General features: G+C 42.1%; 1 protein-coding gene across 6 annotated transcripts in view; it reads right to left on the bottom strand.

The window, feature by feature from the left end:
* Positions 1-21,856, bottom strand: part of zfhx3b (zinc finger homeobox 3b) — a 285,848-nt gene that overhangs the window by 57,072 nt on the left and 206,920 nt on the right. For all 6 annotated transcript variants that reach the window (XM_084933805.1, XM_084933814.1, XM_084933796.1 and 3 more), the window contains one exon: positions 2,544-2,775. In XM_084933805.1, the coding sequence (XP_084789931.1) occupies positions 2,544-2,775 (232 nt within the window). The remainder of the gene's footprint in view (positions 1-2,543; positions 2,776-21,856) is intronic.

Below are 21,856 nucleotides of genomic sequence, written 5' to 3'. Positions count from 1 at the left end.
TCTGAGACCTTCTTTGTTTCGCCATACATAAAGGGTTAAAGAAGACAAATGGAGGTGGGGCCACAGAGCAAAATGCCTAAGCAGCACATTTATAGTATGGGCAAGAATTAAAACAATGCAGGCTTTTTATCCCCGTGTTAGTCTAATTAAAAAGAAACCTAATTTCTGCTGCCCTTGCTCTCCTTGGACATTCAGCCCGGAGGAGATTTGTGGCAATAAATCCCAGCAGTCAGTGTTTGCTGCATCCTCATAAAGAACATGGATATGCAAAGTTGTAAAACACTCCAGATCACATGTGAGGGCAGCCTAAATTTACTGCACTGCTGTCATAGCAACTTAACAGGCAACTTCAACATAATTAGCCAAAAGAAATTATTATGTAAGAGTTGTGCCAGACTACCATTGCATCCCACCTTTGTGTAACGCTGACATGTCTTTGATCACAGAACTGAGATTTTTTTTGCTTTGTTTGAAAGGGGGGAGGTGGGACAAATTTCATATGTTCTGGCAACAAACCCAGAAACACAACAAGCCCAGCACCTAACCCAGCAGAGAAAGCCCTCGCAGGATCACAGAACAGCAGCAGGCGAGGGAATTACTCTCTAGGTGACCCAGAAATCCAGGGGCAACTTTGTTTTAACAAACCAGGGAATGTTCCACCACTTTAGCAAGTATGCCTCAACCACAAAAAGAGCCCTGTGCCACAGAAGAGCTAAAGAAGAGGAAATTAAATATTACACTGGGAATGGCTCAATCCTAGCTGAGAGGTGGGGCTGGCGGTCCAGCACAGCTGATGCTTTTGCGGTGTGAAACGGCAGAAGTGAGGGGTGTGGAGTCAGCAATTTTAAAGTTAACGATTATAGACAAAGAGCTCTGATCATTAAAGTAGTAATGTGATCAAGATGCTCAGTTTTTACACAGCCTTCCACCTAAAAGATCTTGTTTGTACATGGTTAGCTGTCAAGGAATAGACAAAGTAACATCCCACAAGCTAAACAACAATACTACACAATGTTAGAGCCTAAATAATAACAAGAAATTGCATTAACGTCCATCCCGATAATCAAGCTTCATCGTCACCAAAACACACTCTACAACTTTTTTAAAAACTTGTTCTTGTTTTTAAATTCTTGAATCTGTTAAATACCAGTGGTCTTTTTGAGTAAGTGAGAGTTGCTGTAATTTGATGAAGCTCTGCAAGGCAGCAACCACTGCTGACGTGTGTGTACATGTAATGATACCGTGCACACGCAGCCCCGCTGCAGGGACACTTTGCCTAACCTAAGATCCTTCATCCTGGCACATACACGGGCATCGGAAACATGAAAGCTTAAAAGAGGCGAAGAAAAAAAATACGAATCATAAACACTGCATCTACTGAAAAACAGAAAACACATTTATTTGCAAAGAGCAAAACAACTCCTCCTGTCTGGAAAAAAAAAGAAGAAAAAAGATCCCAACCCCCCACCCCTTTTAACCTAAATGGCCCTTCCTCTTGCCTTGCATGTTCGCTTGTCCACTGTACTGTAGTCATTAACATATTTGGAGTGCAGCGAGCAGAAAGCTTAATTGTCCCTAATTGCTCGGCTAAATATGTTCTCTAATGATTTGCTTCAGATCTGTGACTGCCTTTTGCGCAATTTCCCGGCTGCTGGCTTCATTATCCCTGCCTCCTTGGAACAAAGCGTCTTCACAGGCTGGCCTTTTTTTTTTCCTCCTACATAACACAGACAGCGAGTATGTGTGCGAGGGAAGTAATGGTTCCCTCTTGGAAGGACACACAATAGAGCCCCTTTGTCAGGGCACAGGAGTTAAAGTGATTAGAAAACCAAATCTCTACTAAGAAAGAGTGTTAATTGACCACAGCTCACTCTTCCTAATCAGTCCACAATAAATGGGCAATTGAGGCACTTTGTTTCAGCCATGCAACTGTTGTTGTGGCGGAGTCTGTGTTTCTTTGGGGGGGTGTTTTTCTTCTTGTTGCATCTGCTCCTGTTGTTCAGCTCCTCCTGCCTTCGCCCTAATGCTTTGCCTCAATGTGTCTTTAATGGCTTCTGTTCTCGCTGCACAACGTTGGCTTAGTAGGAACATTTTACGTAAAGCATAGTAAATCGCAACTACAACGGAAGACTAAAGTTGTACTGGCATCTATTGTTGAGTATTGTGTCACACAGTTCTGTACGCGTAAAAAAGTCTAAATGTACAAACAAGTGTAGTGCCCATGCATATAAGTTATGGCTGAGCGTCTTCATCATTTCAGAGTAAACTAAGAGGAAATGAAACAAAAAGGCAAACAAAAAAAACTTCATTTAATTTGGAAACATATCTATTAATGGTCACATTTAGTCTATGAGGAATTTTGCGTGAAAGTGGGAAGCCTTTGAACAATTGTGGATGCAAATTGTTAATGACTTAGGTAAATAAAGCTTCTCAATTGAGCATGTGAATGCGTAATTGTGTGCAAGACACAGATGTGTAGGCAAAGACATCAAAAAAGTACCATAAAGAGACACGAAAAGCAAGCCCCAGGGGCATGTTCTGACCTGTATCTGAAGAAGGGCATTTGCGGATGGTAAAGATGGAGCTGAGGTCCTCCTCCTCCTCTGGCAGGCCCTTCTGCAAGCGCTGAAGCTTCCTGAGGCTCTCACTGCGTTGGTGCTTCATAGAGCGCACATGCTGGATCAGGTTGAGCTTGGCCTTGGTCGAGTAGTTGCACAGCACACAATGGTAGTAGCAGGCATCACCCTCCACCGCGTTTTCGTGCTGCTGCAGGTGCTGTGGGAGGCGAACGAGCGAGAGAGAAGGGAAAGATAGAGATGGAAAGGAACACAGGGAAAGAGAGAGATCGAGAGGAAAAGAGAGAGAGAAAGAAGTTATTGTAGATGGCAGATAGCTGGCTAGGCACCACCGACTCACTTTCACTCACACAGTTGGCAAATGAACAAATCAATTCCCAATCACAGCCCTGTTGTTTAACATCCAGACCTCTTCCACTTCAGGACAACTGTTTGGACTGCACACTTGTCTGCGTGAGTGTCTGTATCAATGGGCTAACAGGACAGGAGAGGCCTGGGAGGCACGCAAATCTCAGGGGCCCAAGGGCGGGCAGGAATCGCATCAGCCACCCTTCAGAAGCCGCAGGTCTACAGCCTCACAGACGGAAGGAAGCATTGATCCCCTTCACTCAACAGAAGCTTCCCGTCTCTGAAAAGGAAACTCCAAACATCTGCCTGTTTCACGCATGGGATACTAAATATTGATCATGGTGAGTTAAATCCTCACTCTCTCATAGAAAAAGAGAGGCAAAGCCAGCCGGTGGTGAGGCAGGAGGGGGACTGAGGGAAAATGGAACATTCCACAACAGGAGGACAACCTTCAGAGGACAGGAAGTCAGCATCAGTATTGACCTGTCAACCCCAGCACTTCCTCCAAGGCTCCACAGCACGCCTGGTCCAGCTTTCACCCACTCTCCACAGAGTCACAACATGCACAACACCCTATAGTGACACCATGCCACAACAATCTCTTGTCACACCACCAGGCTCCAGTCTAATTACCTCCTGCATGGCTCAATCAATGATGCAATGCCAACACAATATGTCTGAACCTGGTGCGAGCAACAGAGTTATTGACCATTATCCTAAAGCATCACACTGATTGTTGCTGGATGTTTACAATAAAAGCCCCAGACCGGGCATGGCTACTTGTGTCATGCCTGTCACGTGCTGTTTCTTATATCAAACTCTGCAGTCTCGCTGTGGATTTCTGTGGCTGCAATCGATGTCAATCACCAAAAGTTTTCCTCTTTTTCCTCTGATCTTATTGGCGCCTGTGTCTCCTGTGAGGCATGCTGAGAGAGTACAACTAAATAATTGTAAAATGCAGAGTGTCTTATGCAGAGAGATTGTGGATGAATATATACCTTTAGTACATACAGTACAAGTGAAACAGCTGTTCAACGAAGGCCAAAATAAGGATGAAACACTACTGGATACACTGAAAGGTATAATATGCTTCAATTGTCATTTACTTTGTAAACACAACACTCCCTTGAACAAGCTTGGAACTGGATAAGAGGGGAAGAAGTATTAGTAAAAACTAATCACTGACCCAGATAGATAGGAATAAATGTTTTACAACTATTATATATATATATATATATATATATATATATATATATATATATATATATAATTTTTTTTTAAAGAAAATCCTGTACATTGTTTCTTTAACCAGGCAAAATGCAAACAGTATTATCTTCTATGTGTCAGTTTCCCTTTATAAACCATTCATCAAGAAGACACTGAACTATCCTCTCCTGCACTAGACGGCCTGTTTGGCTGGCTGGAAGACATAAAAGCAATGGAAACATTACACATTTAACCACATTACTTCTAAATCAGGTGTTGACAGGCTGGCGAAAAAAAAGTCATAACAATATTATGCCTCCCTAAAAAGCTCTTGTCCCTTTCTCCTAATGTTTAATTTTCTGGCAATATTCTAATATTGCTATGGGGTTTTCTGAGCTATTGTGTTTCATTCTCTTTGGCTTCATATTTCTCACTTCTACACCTAAAATGTGCATTAAGACACTGCTTCCAGGAAAAGGAATAGGTTTTTTTTTCCTCTTTGTGAGCCCCACGGCTCAGTGTAATAGAGTTATTAGGTGATTGTAAAAAGCTCTGTGTGCTCTCCTTTCTCGCCTCGTTTTAAGCCATCCATGATGTCATGAATAGGTGTTGCTGGATATTGGGGGGGGGGCCCTCCTCCTTTTCCTCCTTTTCCTCTGTGCACAAATATTGCATCAGGACTAAGGCAGAGAGAAATCTGAGAGACAGATTTGGTTATAGATGACATCAAATCAATCAAATTTCTTTTAGTCATAGCAGATGTCTTGAAGTTTAAAAAAGGAACTCTTGCTGCAAATGACTCAAGACTCCAAAAATCTGCAAGAAAACCAGTTTTTAAAAAAGTGACAGCACCTGACCAAGACTTCAAAGCTAGTCTCATGAGGCAGAAAAAAAAAAGTCCTGGGAGTTTTACAGCTTCCCATAAAAAGCACAGGGTTTATATAGGAGTGAACCTGAGACTGCCTGCCCCAGAATCAGCCATAATTCACTATAAACCTCGACTGGCCAGGAAGATGTCCTCAACAGGGCCAGATCTGGCTAGCCCCGTTGTTTGTAGCTCTGTCTACAATGTCAAACGGTTACACCTGTAAACCAACACTTTCCCCATCTCTTATATTGGCCATGACCCAAAGCAGTCTGGAGCCCTTTACAGAGCTCGTGAACGAGAGAGGAGAGTGAGGTGGTCGCCCCTCATTCAGTATTAGGGAGAGGACGATGGTGTAAAAAAAATACTTTTGACCAATGAACAACAATGCGCGTTTGATCATATCACACTTTCTCTAATATTGATTGCGTGATAGACTATGATCTATCTAACTGTACAAACTGCTTGGACAAAGTGCGCTTGCGGGCCAGCTTCTTTTCCGATTGTGTGCACACATGCATATACACTTTGAATGTGAAACATAATAATGTATGAGACAGGGCCTATGTCTGTTTCCTATGAACCTGCAATGAAGCCCCCAGTTGATAAATCACCTCCAACTGGAGTGCAGGAATTTGGCAGCTTAATGAAAAAGTCATGTTGGGTTGGGAGGAGTTGGTCTGCCTGGCTCTTAGGTTTCTAACTGCCCTATCAAGGCCCCAACTACAGGGGAGCTGTGGAGCATAATGGGGGGAATCTGGCTGGGTCAGTGGCATGGATTCAATACCACTGAACTGTCTAGGAATTTACAGCAGTTATATAGGAGATTCAGCTGGGCGAGTGTTTGTGGCTGCCTATATAATAACATATTAAAAATATTGCAGCAGTGATTGGGAGATTTTTAAACACGATTAAAGGCAATGAAAGTGCTACAAAACTGCGACTAATAAAACAGCTAAATAAGCGAGCTTTCTGAAGCTTCACATTGTACAGTAGCAGCTGTTACAGTAAAAAAATGAAATGCAGTCATAGTTTTTTTAAGCCTCTCTCTTCGATGGAGCACCTTACCTCTTGCTGTGGAGGCTGAAGCAGTGCTCGGTGCTTTTTCAGGTAAAGAGGGACAGGGGCGGTGTGAGCACCACCCCATCCTCTCTCTCACAACTCTACAGTGCACCTTGCCCTCTGAGTGGGCAACGCATGCCTGTATCAGTTTCACCACCCACCCAGAGCACTGCATACATCTGCATTTCCATCCACTTAAATGCAAAGTAAAAGTGGACCTTTAACACAAAACAGTGTGGTTGCAGAGAGAGTCCAGCTAGCACAAGATGGAGGTGGGCATTACTGGAAGGGTGGAAGGGAGACAGAAAGCCGGTAATTCCAAAGAATGGCTCCCAAAGGAGCCGTATAATACAACGTGTACACGTAACAACACATACAAAAGTATAGACAAAAAGAGAATCAAAAATGTACGCATACAAACACGCACAAATACGCACACACAAACACACACACACAGCCGTATACCATTATGATCATACCCTAATTTCCAACATTAAATTTGGCAGTGCTGTTAATACAAAATTAATGCATTAAAACAGATGACTATCTGTGAGCTAAATAGCTATCAATTCTAAGAGAGCTGCCAAATTCCCTCTGTGAGAGAGCTGGTGAGTATCTGCTTGGATATTGCTTTGTAATTGTCTCCCTGATTCTCTGTACTAAAAGCTCTTGTCTGTGTGTGTGTGTTTGTGTGTATGCATGATTGTGTGCGTGCGTGCTTCATGGTTTAAACTGCAATTCACACCTGAAGCAATGCAGTGCACAGCACTCCAACAGAGCAGATCTATGATAAGATTACGTCCTTTAAATCACAGAAGTTGTTATTGGGGTATTTTTGATTTTTTGGGGGGCTTTTTTTGTTATTCAAATATAGCAAAAACAATGCAAAAATTCCAATCAGTGAAGTATTACACTCTGAATGGAGACAATGAAATGTGCCGGTTGGGTTGAAAAAGCAACTAAAGGCAAAGGGATGATAAAATCACCTTGTGCTATCGCTTCTTCATCGAGGCAACTTGATAACCTGTGCCTAATCTTCAACTAGTATCACGTGTTTTGACAACCAAAGAATCTGCTCTTAGTGAGAAAAAGTGTTGCACAGCAGCACAAACGCTTTGCAGGACTCAAAACTGGTCTGGGGCTGGAGGTAGGATTTTCGTGTCCAAACAGACCAAAGCTTTGTGATTACCATAAAAAAAAAATTTTTTTTTTTTTTTTAAGTATAGCATCCGGCATGCCTAATGCAAACAAGAAAAAGAAGACTAAGAAGAAAAATAAACATAAAGTTTCAATATGGATGTCAAGTGGATAAGCCGATTAGGTCAATACTCACGTCGCTCTTCAGGAGGACAACCTTTAGAGGAATGGAGACTGTTACCTGCATTTTTATGAATGCAGGCTGACAATATTAAATCATTGAACATTTGGGCTTCATAATATCAAAGTCTGGGAATGACAAAATCCCGCTTCATGTCAGAATGCGTAAATACAAAGCAGTTTTTTGTAGCTGTACGATACTTAAGGCTGAGTGTTTTCAAGATATTTCCAGGCCATCTCAATGTGTAAATATATGAAGTGATTAGTTAAAAAAGCAGTTGGCCAAAACTGACATCTGAATCTTAAAGTTTAAATTTAAAACAGATTATGTAAATTGGGATTAAGTTTAATTTTTTCAAAATAGATGACCCTTTTCCTCCCAAGCCAAAGTATACTTGTACATGTGCAGATTTGTTGGGAACTTCATGAATCTGCATTCTGGGATTCCCCTAGAATAGAAGCAGGTTATTCAGCAAAGAAAAGGAGAGCGACTGTGACTGGAGTCAGTGAGTGCTCGTAGTTTGGCCTGTCATTTCCCCGATTGCCAGCAGCACGAACAACAGCTCCAACCACAGGCCCCACTGGGTGCCAAGTGTGGTGGCTGCTTTGAATTAGCCACTGCAAGTTGCAACATGCCTAAGAGTTAGGTTGTGGCTTAAGGGGACTGTGTATTCCAGGCCAAACTGCATACCTACTGCTTCCTGAACCTCATCTCCACCCTCGTCCTTTCTTTTCCTTTACTCTTTAATACCTGCCAACCCTCGTCTGCATCCTGTCCCTCTGTCTCAAAGCCCATAATGTGCTAAGTTGCTTCCTCTACTGTCTTGCTGTAGAAATGATCCATCACTACCGGTGAATAAAACCAGGCTGCATATTTGTCTCTGGGAGGGAAGGGAGAAACAAAACGGACCTCTGTGTCATAAGTGGGGGCAGCAAAGTAAAGATGGATCACTGTAGGTGTCCTTGGAGAGGATGACTTAACATGGGCCTGTAAAACAAAGTAGCTTGGGAGGGGTCATGGAGACACTTAAAGACAATGCTGCCACTGGTGTTCCACACCCACCACTCTTACTTACTTTAACATTAAATAAAGCAATAATTATTGAATTCCATTTGAATGAGTAAGATGCTAGAAAGTAAACAATGGGAACATAATTGCAGAGGGAAGGCAATCAATGCAGGCAGTCATTTGGGCCATGTTGATTATGTAGGCTGCTGTATGTGCTCTGTGTGTAAGAGTGTGTGCACTTTTGTGCAGCCATTGCAAATCTAAGGTGAGCCAAGGGGAGTATGTGCTGTGACAAGGAGCTGAGTAATACACTCTCCCACATGCACACACAAAACAAGAGTCGGGTAATCCCTCCTTCAATAATGACCCAGGGCTCTAAACAATAGCTCTCAATCAGCTGATCAATGTGTCCACATAATTCATGTGCGACTCACTGTCTTTGAAAAAGGAGGAGGAGGAGGATAAGTAAGCAGGCAGGCAGTAGAGAGATCAATGCCCTGTGCGGTGATAACGAGCCTGGGCCTATGCCCACAGGAGCCCCACTCTGGCGTCCAGGGTCTCTCTCATTAAGAACATTTGGATAAGCATGGCTATACATACATAATATGCACTTCTAATCATAGGCAGATAAACACATTTCTCCCCCTCTTAATGAGCTGGGTCCTGCTTTTGTGACACACAGCAATGACTCCAAAACAGGCAGGAAATGATGTCAATCCCCAAATAAGAAAAAAAAAAAGAGTAAAGCAAATTAACAGCAAGCTGTTGGCCTCCTCTTTCAGTAGCTAATTAACAGCTTAACCTCCTGGTGCTTTTATGAAAGCCATGCTGGGAGGAGCTTGCCAAAATTGCAGTACAATAAGTCTGCCTGCAGGAGGCGAGAGCAGGGTGGAGCTACGGGGGTACCCAAACAACTATTACAGCCACTTGATGACATGTGTACTGGCAAGGTACCATCTGGAAGCTGAATGGGGCAAATCAGAACCTGCCCTGGCCCTTCTCTCCATTACCCAGAGTACTGTGTCAACATAACAACCCTCCATTTTGGACAGCGGTGAGAATAATTACTTGTACAGGGCTGCGGAAGAACATGTTTTTGATTTTCATTTAAGCAAAACAGGAGGCACACAGCAGGCTGCAATATTCAGATTTTGTGTTTCACTGCATAAAGTGTTACTCTCTTACAATAAAGACTCAGGACATTCGGGTGGAAGAGAAATATTTCTGTGTTGATCTCAGTCTTTTGACTGTGACAGGTGCCGGTGAGACAAAAGATGAGACAAAACCTGAACATGTTCATCTCTAAAGCAACCCGAAAAGGCTGCGATGTGATTTTCATACGAGAGACAGAAAACAGGCAGGTATTTTGAATAAAAAGAAACACACCTGCTTTCGGCACCCAAAGCAACAACTTAACTTCTTAATGCCCCACCCCATTCTTTGAGTTTTCTTCGCAAGCAGTAATAACAGCGTCTTGAGGCCACTAATGTTAAACTATAAACCACTCCCTATCTTCTGGCTAAGAAAATGGGCCAACATGAAAGACTATCTGAATCATATCTAGCTTTACACAAGTGTTGGACCCCCGTGTGTATACAGCTTTTTCAAGTGCTTCCTGTGAATGTTTGCAATGCAAACCACAGGAGTACCTGATGAAGCTTGGCTACAGACAAGCAAAGCCATCAATCAAACAGAATCCCCTTGTACTCCTATAGAACGAGTTCCGTGTGATTTAGAGGGATATCGCAGGAATTTATGAAAGGTGCTGCTCAAGTTGTCTGAGGAGAGCTTTACAGGCCTATTAATGGAAGCGAGTGTGAATACTAGATGAGAACAAGATGACTGACTACAGTAGATCTGGACTCTGCTGTACTGTAGGTCACTGGTGTGTGAGTACGTAGAGGCAGAGGCAGGGCTGCACCCGTCCAGCTGACAAAAGTCTCCAACACCTCCCTGCTACTCATTTGTCACTTGACAGCCAGACAATGGCAGTGTGGCCTTGAGGAGCAGCTCTGAACACGAGAGGCAGAAAGCTTGTTAGATGGAGATGAAGGATGAAAGAGTTTGGAGAATGAACCCTACATGAGTACATGAGGAAACGGCAAGAAGCAGGATGGGATTGTACCAAATACAATTAGTCTTCGAGAACAAACATCACACTCTGCAGTGTATGCAGATCTGGCGAGGGAATATCCAGCAGAAATAAAGACCTCCGGTGGTGAAATTAAACACGGCCATCATCTTGTGTCAGTGTTAGTGATGTATCCTTTTTCCCACTTGTCGGCCATTGTGACTCAGAAAAAGAGCCTTAAACATCCTCACAGCATTACAGGTGACCGAGGGCCATGCTTGCTAAATTGCAGGTGTGCCGACATTCTTCTTGCCGAGTCTATTGTCATTAGCTGATCTCCTTTAGCACCTCTGCACTGACGTAATGGGAGAGACGAGACACAGAATCAAGCCTCCTCAGGCTTGTATTATCTAGCTTTCACCCCTGGCGTTCTCAGTTTGGCAGTGTAAATATTTCATTAACACATAATTGGTTACAGCTTCAGGCTACGCAATAAGGCTGTGATAGCTGTAACACTGTATATATCTGGCTTCTCTGTATCCTTTTTAATGTAAAATTCATAGAAAATGTGTTTTGGGGAGAGGGTGTTTGAGATCTCGTAAAGGGAAATGTTTGGTTGTTCATGCACTGCCCTCACACAAGCTCAGCAGAGACACCAGCTAATTAAGAACAGTGATGATGTGCTCAGCCCGTGTCAATATTTAACCCAGTCTTATGCAGCTATCTTTATTAGTAGCACTGCACTAACAAAAGGAGCAATGTGGCTTTTGAGAGGTCCTCGTCTTAAAATGAAAATTAATGAGTGGGGTTGAGTGGAGGTGAATACACAGAATAGCTCTATATGTGGGCCTATTTGCATGGAACATGAAGTACCTTGTTGCGGTGAAACTGCTGTTGAGTGTTCTTCAAGCAATTCATACACCAAACACCCACCAGTTTCACCTGCCAACTAAAAGCTGAAACTTTAATGAGAGAAAGCCTGACATTTCACTTTTTTTGCGTGTAGATACTCGAAAGCTTAACACTAAACGGCAAAACCATCACTTCCATAATATGGGATATTTATTTTCTCAGTTGCACTTATAAAACACGTTTAACAGAGTCGCCACATACATCCTTTTAGCTTTCCTCTTCATTGTTCAGTAATCAGTGCTTAAACTGTTACCTTTTTAAAGTAGAAAAATATTAAACAAAGTGGCGCTTAATACGGTGGCCCCACTCCCCAACCTCAAGGACACAGCCAGCGCCATCTGTACTTCCTGTGGCCTTGCTAAGACGGACTTCTTAACAGGGTCACTGTTATTGCCGCTCATTAGCCAAAGGGGAGAGGGGGAGAAAAATAACTCCATTTTCCATGAAAAAGAAACAAAAGTGCTCATCGATCAGGGGGATCAATTGAGGATCAATAACCTAAACTTTCATCATTTTCAGCACAGCATAATTACAGCAGAGATATAGTTGTCATCACTGAAAATCAAACAAAGACCAGACTAATTGGGAGAGCCCTATTGCTTTGGTCATGCTGGCAAGAAAGCTTTATAAGCCCCAGAAAGACTTGATGATGAACGGTCTTTGGAGCTTCCCAAAATAACTTCGTGTGCCATTAGCAAGTGTCATCATGGAGGTCACTGAGCTGGCTGTCCATTCACAGACATCTAATACTGGGCATTGCCAGATACCACACAAGATCTCCTTTCTCATGTGTGCACATAGGGTATAAAATGAAAATCGTTCATACGTTTATGAGATGACTTGATTTTGATATATTGTTCTGGAAGCGCATTCTTATTATACCAGCACAATTTGCTGCTGACCTCCTGTGCCATAAAAAGTTGTTTCCCACTGCAGTAGCTGAGCACTGTAAAGACACTTGCAGAGTGGGTAAAGCAAAGAGGCATGGCTGATATAACTTATATTTCACAGCCTGGCATCGCCGCCAAGCCGTCCTTACTTTCCACACCATATACACTGCTCAATCGTGCAAAAAATCTCAAACTATACTTCAAAGCCTACCACTTTTCCCCTTCCTGTTTATTGATTAGACAGAGCTCTTGTTCAGTAATTGTGCAGTAAATCAAGCATGGTGCGCACTAATCTCAACCCCGGGAGGAAAGTGTTAAAGGTAAAACCTGCTGAAAAGTGCATAATTATGGTGCTGTGTGCAGCCAGGAGAGAGGATATTCTCCTCCCTCTCACATTTCTCACTCACTCTCTGCCTGCGCAACCAGAGGCAGCAGGGAGAGGGGTTGGCAGAAGAGCAACGGGAAGTGTGTACAGTTTCTAACCACCTCTCGCTCTCCCTCCTTTACTCTTTCAGTCCCTCTCCCTCTCAGTGCATTCCCAACCAAAGCGCCGGGGGCGCCATGCTTGTAAGGAAAACCACAGCCTTTTGAGTGCCTCTTGTATTTACAAACGGAGGCATGTTGGAATCAAAGGCATTACCACATGACATAACACATTAAACAGTTGGCAGATTGAGAATTTATATGCTGAATAGATATTGAGTGGGGTAAACAGGAATAGTGTCCTTATTGGATCAGTTTAGCTAACAATACTTGGTATGAGAGTGAAACTTACCTAGACCAGAGCACACTTTCAACTGCAGAAGCTCCCTCCTTTCTCTTGCTTTTCCTTCTCTCTTACCACACAGCTCAGGCTAGAGCCCAGGTGGAGACAGCTATCACTTTCCCATCAACTTCCTGTTCCTCTTGTCTCTCCGCCCCTCTTTCTCTCTGCTCTCTCGCTCACGCTGCACAACTTTTTTTCTGTGCCGTTTTTGAAGTAATACAAAGCCACGTCTCGTACCCATTTTCAAAAATAATCAACACTGCAGTTCACATTTTTTTCCCTCCTCTTACTTCTCTCATCCTCTTCCCAACAGTTTCCCCATGTTGCTGTTCTGCCTAATCTCACCCCAGTTTTTATTTCACCCTCATCAGCAGGGATCTAAAAATAAATGATAAATGGAATATGATATTTTAAAGCCTTATCTCTTATCTGTTCCTACAGGGGAATAATAAGGTAGTTAATCCTGCAGATCCTACTCAAATTGATTAATCAGCACATGCGGACAATCAAATAAATGATTAATATTCCCCAGTCCTGTGGTCGGACAGTTACCCCTGAAACCATCAGTAATAATTCAGTAACCCTTCCCAGACCACAGGCTGTAGCTAGTCAGCCTCACTCAGCATCAGCCTTCTGATCTGATGTTCAGCAGGACTTTGAACTCCCCACACAGAAACTCAGACACACCAGGGGTAAAGCATTCTGCACCATACTCTCTCTATAGGCCTCCTCCAGTGCTTACCTGATCAGAAGCGTGTATATACAGAATTTAGGTAGATGAACAGGAAAAAGTGTTCTTTATCTAGCTGCTGTTAAAGATAGCAGCACTGGGTGGGAAAAGATCACCATCATATAGTTTCCAGGTGACTTCACAGAAGTGCTATAGAACAGAGAAAAAAAGCTTCCACAAAACAGCGTTACATAATACACACACCAAGAATAAAAATGTTCAAGGAGTCTTTAAAAAAGAGAACATCCATACTTGAAACTGTTTTATGCAAGTGCTGGGTAAAGTGCTGCTGTGTTGCCAAAGACAGAGAAGCCTGATGACTACAGGCACTTACATGCGGACATACTGTCAGAGAGACAGCTATATGACAACAACTATCCCCAAGATTCGCCACATTGAGCACATCTTTCCCTGTTGGTGAACAAATGTGTGTGTGTGGGGGGGGGGGGCTGTCTATTCTATCCTATTACCCATAGTATTCTCCCTCCCACAGAGGTCACAGAGCAGCCATCTACATGGTGCTCCTCTGCATCTGCCAGCTAGAAGAGTTATTAATCAGGGAGAAAGCTTGTGGCAGAAGAGAGCACCTCTTGCCCTTCACATTTGCACTAGGCCAAGAATGAATGGTGGGGGTGGGTACTATGGTAGGGCGGGAGATATACAATTGCATGATGGGGGTAGGGGGGTATGGGGGGTTATCCGTCTCTGCTAGCTTTTGAATACAAGAAGTTATGCAAAGTCTGTAGTCTAACCCAGCAAACAGATACACACTGTATATACCAAATGTATACATATGGGCCCCAGCCCCACCCCAATCCGTCCTCTCTGCCTAACAGGAGACTTGGCTTTTGTGTTGCTTCTAACCAGCTGGTTGCCTGAATCAGCACATGCAGCCAATGAAAGCTATTTATGATTACCAAGACACCGTGAGTCTTCAGAATTGCTATGATTTTTTTTATGGCTTCCCAGCATTACTGCAGCCATTTAAACTCCCTCTAAGAGGTCACTAACTTCAAGAGGGATACAGTTTGGGATCAGGTTGAAATTTAGCTACAACACACACTGAAGTCCATTCACTGGTGTTTTGCAGGGCGACGCTATAAGAACTAGAGTCTGAACTAGAAGAAGCTTGAGCCCTAGAGTGTGACTGGCCATTCAGTACTCTTGCCAATATACTTTGTGATATATGGCTTTGTCTTTAATAGGTATGAGCATGGTGTGTAGAACAGTGTCATGAAAAAAAGCCTCTGGTTTTATATATAAGCGTTACAGTTCACTTTGATCTCTTCTCTTGCTCCACTGTTTATAAATCAGCCACACAAATATTTATGAGCGGAACGAGGAAAATGGCTGGTCTGGTTTGTATCTCTGCCCTCCTTCCCTCCCTGCTGCGTTCTCTCCCTCCCCCTGTGGCTGATGTGTAGATGAGGCCACCGCAGACGCAGAGCGAGCATATAGGCCCCAGGCCACATCCATCATATCTGTTCTGTCTCTGGCTATTGTGTGGTCCCAGAGAAGCTTGAACCAACCAGACTGGGTTAAAGAAAAGATGGCAAATTTACTATGAATAAGAGACGAATGCAGCATGTAGCACATATCTCACTTATCACAGGCTTGTAACTGCTATGTTTGAATGAATCGTATGAGCCAAACCATGAACAAAACAATGAATGTCAGCGTGTGGATTTTGTGCTGTGTGGATAAAGTTGTGCCCCCAACTTACGCATCGCTAGTTCATCAGTAACAAAACTCAATAAATTAATACAACCATGTTCAATATGTGCTGCCTTTGGCTTCCTTTTAGCTAACCTGTCTGTTTGTGTGTTTTACACTCACACAACATGCCCTAAGCTTCTGGATCTTTATGCTTTAATTGCTCCCCCCAGCCCTGACCCCTGATCCAGATTACTCTGATATACAGTATCTCCATTAAATTGGGAAGTAGGTAAATATTTTCTAATGACCCTTAGTTCTAGCGACACCATTAAAAATGGAAGGAGGGGGGAAAAGAAAAATCAATCTTCTTTCCTTTTTGCCCTTCACTGACTCTATTAGTTCCCTTTTTTATCGGTTGTCTCCAAAAAATGTGGAGGTGGATCGGGCAGAATGGAGTGTCCACTCTCACTTTGACAGGGCAATGGACTTTACTGAGATGCATTTCAGTAATGAGGAGATTACCGACCTACGGTCAGAAAGAAAAATCTTTTGAGCAGCATCTCCTCTGTCCTTCTCGTAACACATTGGATTTACCGATCTGATACAAAAAAAGGAAATAGTCAGACTGCCTTTATCTAAACTGAACAGAATGTTGATCCTGCAATCTAGACTCGAGATCATTAGAAAGATAATCCGGTCTAAAGCAGAGAAGAGACAAACTGGACCAAATGTTTCCATCATGTAGTGCACGAAAAGTTCAAGGTTTGAGCAAAAGTATGCCCGTGCGTGTGTCCACTTTACAGTAAAAAGCTGATGAACCATATGCGTGTGTGTCTGTGGGTAGGGGCAGGCAGGGGTGGAGGTGAGGGGGTTGGGGTGGGGGCAGTGGTGGACTGGCTTGTCGATCGATGCAGTGATTGGCAGTTAATGGCTTTTCCTGTTCTGCCTTGGTAACCCTGGCCTGATGGCTGTTGCTTCTGATCAGAGATGGCAGATGGTGTTTGATTTTCGTATATAAACCTCTGACTTTGTGGAGATGGCTTCATCATGTTTAATGATTTAAAAGTTAAGTTGAATACTGGGAATACTCCAATGCTGGCTCTCTCATTTAAAAAGCCCTAACCTCCCTTCCAGATGTAAAGACTGATCTCTCTTAACAACATGCACCACAAATGGTTAGTATTCTGCTATAAGCCACTCATTCCTTCAATGATAAATTATTTGAACTGAATTCACAACACACATGCTTTTTCCATTTCATATCATGCAGACATTTTAGTCCCTGGTCTCATTTTACAAAATAGATCCTCACAGGCTCCTCACTCACACACATATAATCTAATGTGATGACTCAAAGAAATCCCCTAAGATCAAAGATAATCCTAAATATCATAAAGTCTATTCCCAAATTATTCTGTCCTTTCACCCAACTAGACGGTAATGATGGCACAGACTAGAAATCGAGCCCATGAATAAGGAGAAAAGGTTGCAAATGGAGGAAAATTGAATGATAAGCTCTATTTGATGTGTAAGAGAAGACCGTAAGAAAGTACATACGGCAGGTTTGGAAATCTCTCTCTTTTCTTTTTTAGCATAATTTCATGTTCTGATGGGTTTGTCATTATTTAGCTCCTCACTCAACAAGGTTGAACTGCTTAAAGTGTAATTCTATGGTTTAAGTCCATTTAACACAACTCCAGATGCTTTGACATTTTATCTCCCATTAAAAAAAAAAAGAGAGAGAGGTGTGCCCAAAAAAAGCGGTTCTCAAAAATGATCCAAAAGTGAGTCAATTCCCAAAAATTCCCATGTTAAAACTGACCAGAAAGAGCCACGTACACAGTCTCAATAGCTAATTTTTAACTTCATTTCAATTGTATTGAGGCATTCGGTTTTTAAACCCTTTCATTTAATTAGGGCTGAAAGTTTGGTGTGTGGCCACTTATGATCATAGTTGCCATTCATCTTCTCAGTCTCAGTGTTGGAAATTCCACTATGCTAGTGCTGTCGGTGACATCTGGAGCATTTTTAATTCGATTATCTGACCAATAATATGGCTTGCTGTGTGCTTTATTGTTATTATTATTATTATTATTATTATTATTATTATTCACAAACAATGAAACTCTAGTTAATGATTAGTAACCACAGGTTGCTGGGGAAAAATGTGTCATTCTCAACTGGTTGGCAAGCGGTTGCTGGAGATTGCTCGTAGTCGCTACGTAAAACTGGGTTGCAAAGGGCATATATGGTGCTGCACGAAAAATATCCTTGCAAATGATTTGGTTGCTAAGAAATTACTGCACTTGCTCGTACATGGATGCATGGATGATGCCAACCTACCTGCAAACACTTGCCAAGCAAGTCTGCATCGTCCATGCAAACTACTGATGACAGCAGCAATCTGCTAGCAACCAAAGCAGTCACAAGAGAGGTTTTTTTGGTGCAGCACTGTGTGTTGCACCACACAGATTTCACCTAGCTCACCATGCACATTTTCCCCTAGCATCTAGTAGTTGTCATATGTGCACAAACCAGTCTGCAGCTCTGTGAGACTGAGGTCATATAGCATTAATTTGTAGGTTTAGCATTGTCTAATAATGTAGCACTTCACCCTCTTGTACCAATATGTTCACTTCTGGCTCCCCCCCAGCATGGCAGCAGTCAAAATAACACAGAGGCTTCACAAACCAACTGCTGACATCATGTTGGCTCGGTCTTTTATATGGAGTCTATTTGATGGGTCTATGAAGAATAGGGAGGCTTTCTGATATATAGAGTAGGGAGTAAATTTGTTAGAAAAGAGTGTGTGATTATTATGATAATGACAGCAGTGTGTGTATGTGCTTGTGTGCACGTGAATGAGCGAGAGTTAGAGAAAGTGAGAGCGAAAGAGAGAGATTTAGGTCACACTGGGACTTACAACTGCAATATTAATATGCCCTCACTCCTGAAACATCAACAAATAATAAAATACTTTGCTTTACATAACTTATTAAGATGCTCTCTCTCTCCCTTATGCTTTCAGCATGCAAATTAATACACTGATCATTTGAATAATCATTTGCATTCCAGATCTCACAATTTCATGTCCAAACTTTAACGGCTCCCGGAGTTCTCGTTTTAACAGTAGCTACACAGACGGTCCTTATGGTTCAAATTATTTTAACATGACTATTCCAACCTAACAAGCATAAATTAAGTAAATTCCTATCTTGTGACAGAGATAGGCCATCTGAAGGAAGAATCAGAGTTTGAATTATTCAGCAGACCTTAATTTTACGGGTACTGTTGACTGTGGTGAAATTATTTAAAAAAAAAGTTGTGGGGCTGGCAGTGAAGGATGATAGTATATTATCTGTGAGTTTAAGAGTTCAGTGGCTATGAGGACTTCCTCTGCTGTCTCAGAGATCTCAGAGGAAAGAATGCTCTGTAAATCCATGTGAAGACTGAAAAGAAAATTTTAAAACACAAACGTGTGGAAGTACTTATGCTGAACAAAAGCCTGCACTTGAATCCCTTGCTTTCATTAGCTTTGCCAAGTAGCAGAAAAGTGTGAGGGTGACCCAGAGGTTTGCCACATAAATGAAGCAGGGTGAGGTGAAGGTGAATAGGCAAGAGAGACGATATGCTGGGGGTGGGGTTTAAAAGGCATGGTAGTTAAACTTTTTTCTGTCTCTCACTCTCTCTCTCTCTGTCTATTCTGGGCATCAGTGTGTCATGAAGGAATGTGAGGGCCATAAAATATCAGTGCCCTTGAGAAGCTGAAGAGCATTCTTGTCCCCAACTCTTAAAGCTGTCTTTCACTTACAATCACTTTTCCCGACTCACCCTTCGCTCTTATTTCAGAAGTAAGTTTAAAGTAGAACACAGGTGTAGAAGATGGCACCCATGGGAGAGATAACGTTTGGGAAAATTCCTGGGATTAAAAAAAATAATAATAATACAAACTTTCTTTCTGGCATCTTTCATCTGACGCACTAAGTTGAGTTTCAAAACTATGCCTTTGTCTCCTTTTGTGTCTGCACCCCCACACACCCATAGAGCTACCCCTTACATCACTACCTTGTAATTTCCATATAATAATTTAAACAGGGGATTCTATTCTCTGCTGCTTCTTTCGTTTTCATCCCATCATTTTATCCATCTTTTGTATTCAAGAATAAAAGCCATAATGAGAAAACAAGGTGCAAAATGATCTTTTCCAGAACCACTAATAAAAACCGCATTACACCCTGGGCTGCACCGCTTAATTACAAAAGGATGAAATCTTTTCTTCTACATCTGGAGAAAACATTGGCTGCATAAGACTGAGGGATTTACAGCTCCCAGTTCTAACCTTGGACTCCAGCACACAGCAATTAGGCAAAACATGGATGGACAACCAGAGTCATGAATTTCAGGAAGAGATGGCTATTCTCTCTTGACACAAGGGGAAAAAAAACCCCTGAGGTCCCACAGTTTCAAATAAAAATTGTAGTCCTGGGAAACTGGTGGATGATTTTTTTTTTTTAAATGAATCCTCAGTAGTAGCCACAGATGGGTAAATCGGACTTTCCAATGCGCTGAGGACACCACATTGCATTTTGTGTTACACAATCCATACAAAATAGGATGCCTTGAGGAAAACATCTATCAGCATTATCCCTATGACCTGTCAGAAATCCAGGTAACACACTGCTGAAGTTCTAAAATCCAACGGTGATCAATGCATCGCAAAATGGAACAACCTTAGGGTCTGATTTGTTAAGACAAATAAAAACTGGGAAACAACTTAGGAGCAATTGCTCTACAGGAAGGAAAGCAAGGGTCTCACAAGGCTGTCAAATAACTGCATGTTATGAAGTGAATATAAATCAATATCAAGTATATAAAAAAAATACTTACTTAGTAATAACAAAGCATTTGGTACTCAAACATCCTTTTTTAGTCAAAACGGGAAGGTTACAAGACAAGGGAAATGTTACAACACTTAGGGGCATGTATCCATCCCTCTGTAGAGTGTTGCTGTCCCATGACTCTGCCCTGCTGGCCAAACCCAAACAGAATACCGGTCCCTGTGTGCTCATCCTGGCACCTAAATCCTCTCCCTCCTCTCATCTCTCTTTACCCCCACTTTAATGTACAGCTGCACTAAACACAGACCTCAAAACTGAGTAGTTTTGTGGCCCAGACCACACGGAGGCCATTAATCTGGTGGCTAAGCCACTGATGTATTGATGGCACACAGTCAGTAAGCTTGCCTGCTTCTGTCTCTCCATCCCCTTAGCTTAGGAGCTACGCTGCAGAGATTCACAGGAGCCCTGGTGTGGCGCCCCAGAGTAGCATTTACCTGTAAACTGACACTGTTGGTCTTTCAGGTGTGGTGGCTATACACCACCTGATCTGTTGACCAACTGGGCCTAAAGAACTTGAAGTCTGAAACTCAACTGAGTCGAGCTAAGAGCCACATAGCAGTTTTGCATACACTCACAATACATCATAAGTATATGAGCAGGAAATTCTGCTTTCTGAATCACACCAAGCAACATTTAAGAAAAAGAAATTCTGTTAAACTGCTGTCTAGGCTAGTCATATTTCCAAAATAGGAGAGAATTAACATCAGCACTACTATTAATGTCTTGTGGAAATCAGATGGAAACCATAAATACTTTCAGAATACTGCAGAATACTGATTGTGAGAATAACGTGAAAAGTCTTTACTTCAAGCCGGGGATTTACAGCAATTTACTTATTTTCAGATGACAGTCAGTCCACATGGCAACTCATTTTACTGCAGTTTGACTATCAAATTTATAGATTCGAAGACACTGCAGAAGCTGTTGATTACATGGACTGATATAAGGGTCTTTTTGAAGAAGAAATATGACTATCAAATATATATGCTCAAAGACACTGTAAAAACTGCTGCTTATAGAGGCTGATAAGGGGGTCATTTTAAAAACAAAAAGGTATATCATTGCCAGGCACCTTTGAAGTAAGGTTTTGTGGAATTAGTAAAGAAAGACAGAAACAACTCGCTTGAAATATCACCTTTACAGAACTTTAGCAGGTGAGAAGTTTGTCCAAGATGTAAATGCTCGCTCAATAATCTCTCCATCTCCTACGATCAAATTAAGAACTTCATTTTACTGTTTTACTGTCACAATTGCAAAATTTTAAAATAAATTGAAGCTGGGAAGGCTTTATGGGCTTGGGAGCCTGACCTTTTGATTTAGTGAGAGAATCAGTGTGTTGGTAATAATGTTAACAGCTCTGCAGTGAGGTTCAAGAATTTCTAACAGGCAGGAAGAGGACTTAGCTGGGAATCCCCCCTAAAAAATAAAATTTAAATTAAAGAAAAGCACATATAAAACTTTATGCAAATCCACATCTCCACAGTTTCATTCTCCATGTTTTGAGTTACTTTTGGAAAAAAGATTTCCACTGTAGAATTGAAAAAAAGAAG

Source organism: Perissodus microlepis, chromosome 1, assembly GCF_051167445.1.
Source record: "Perissodus microlepis isolate ML-2025 ecotype Zambia chromosome 1, ASM5116744v1, whole genome shotgun sequence".
NCBI lineage: Eukaryota > Metazoa > Chordata > Actinopteri > Cichliformes > Cichlidae > Perissodus > Perissodus microlepis.
Note: the sequence above shows the minus strand (reverse complement) of the source record. Positions and strands in the feature narration are given on the sequence as shown.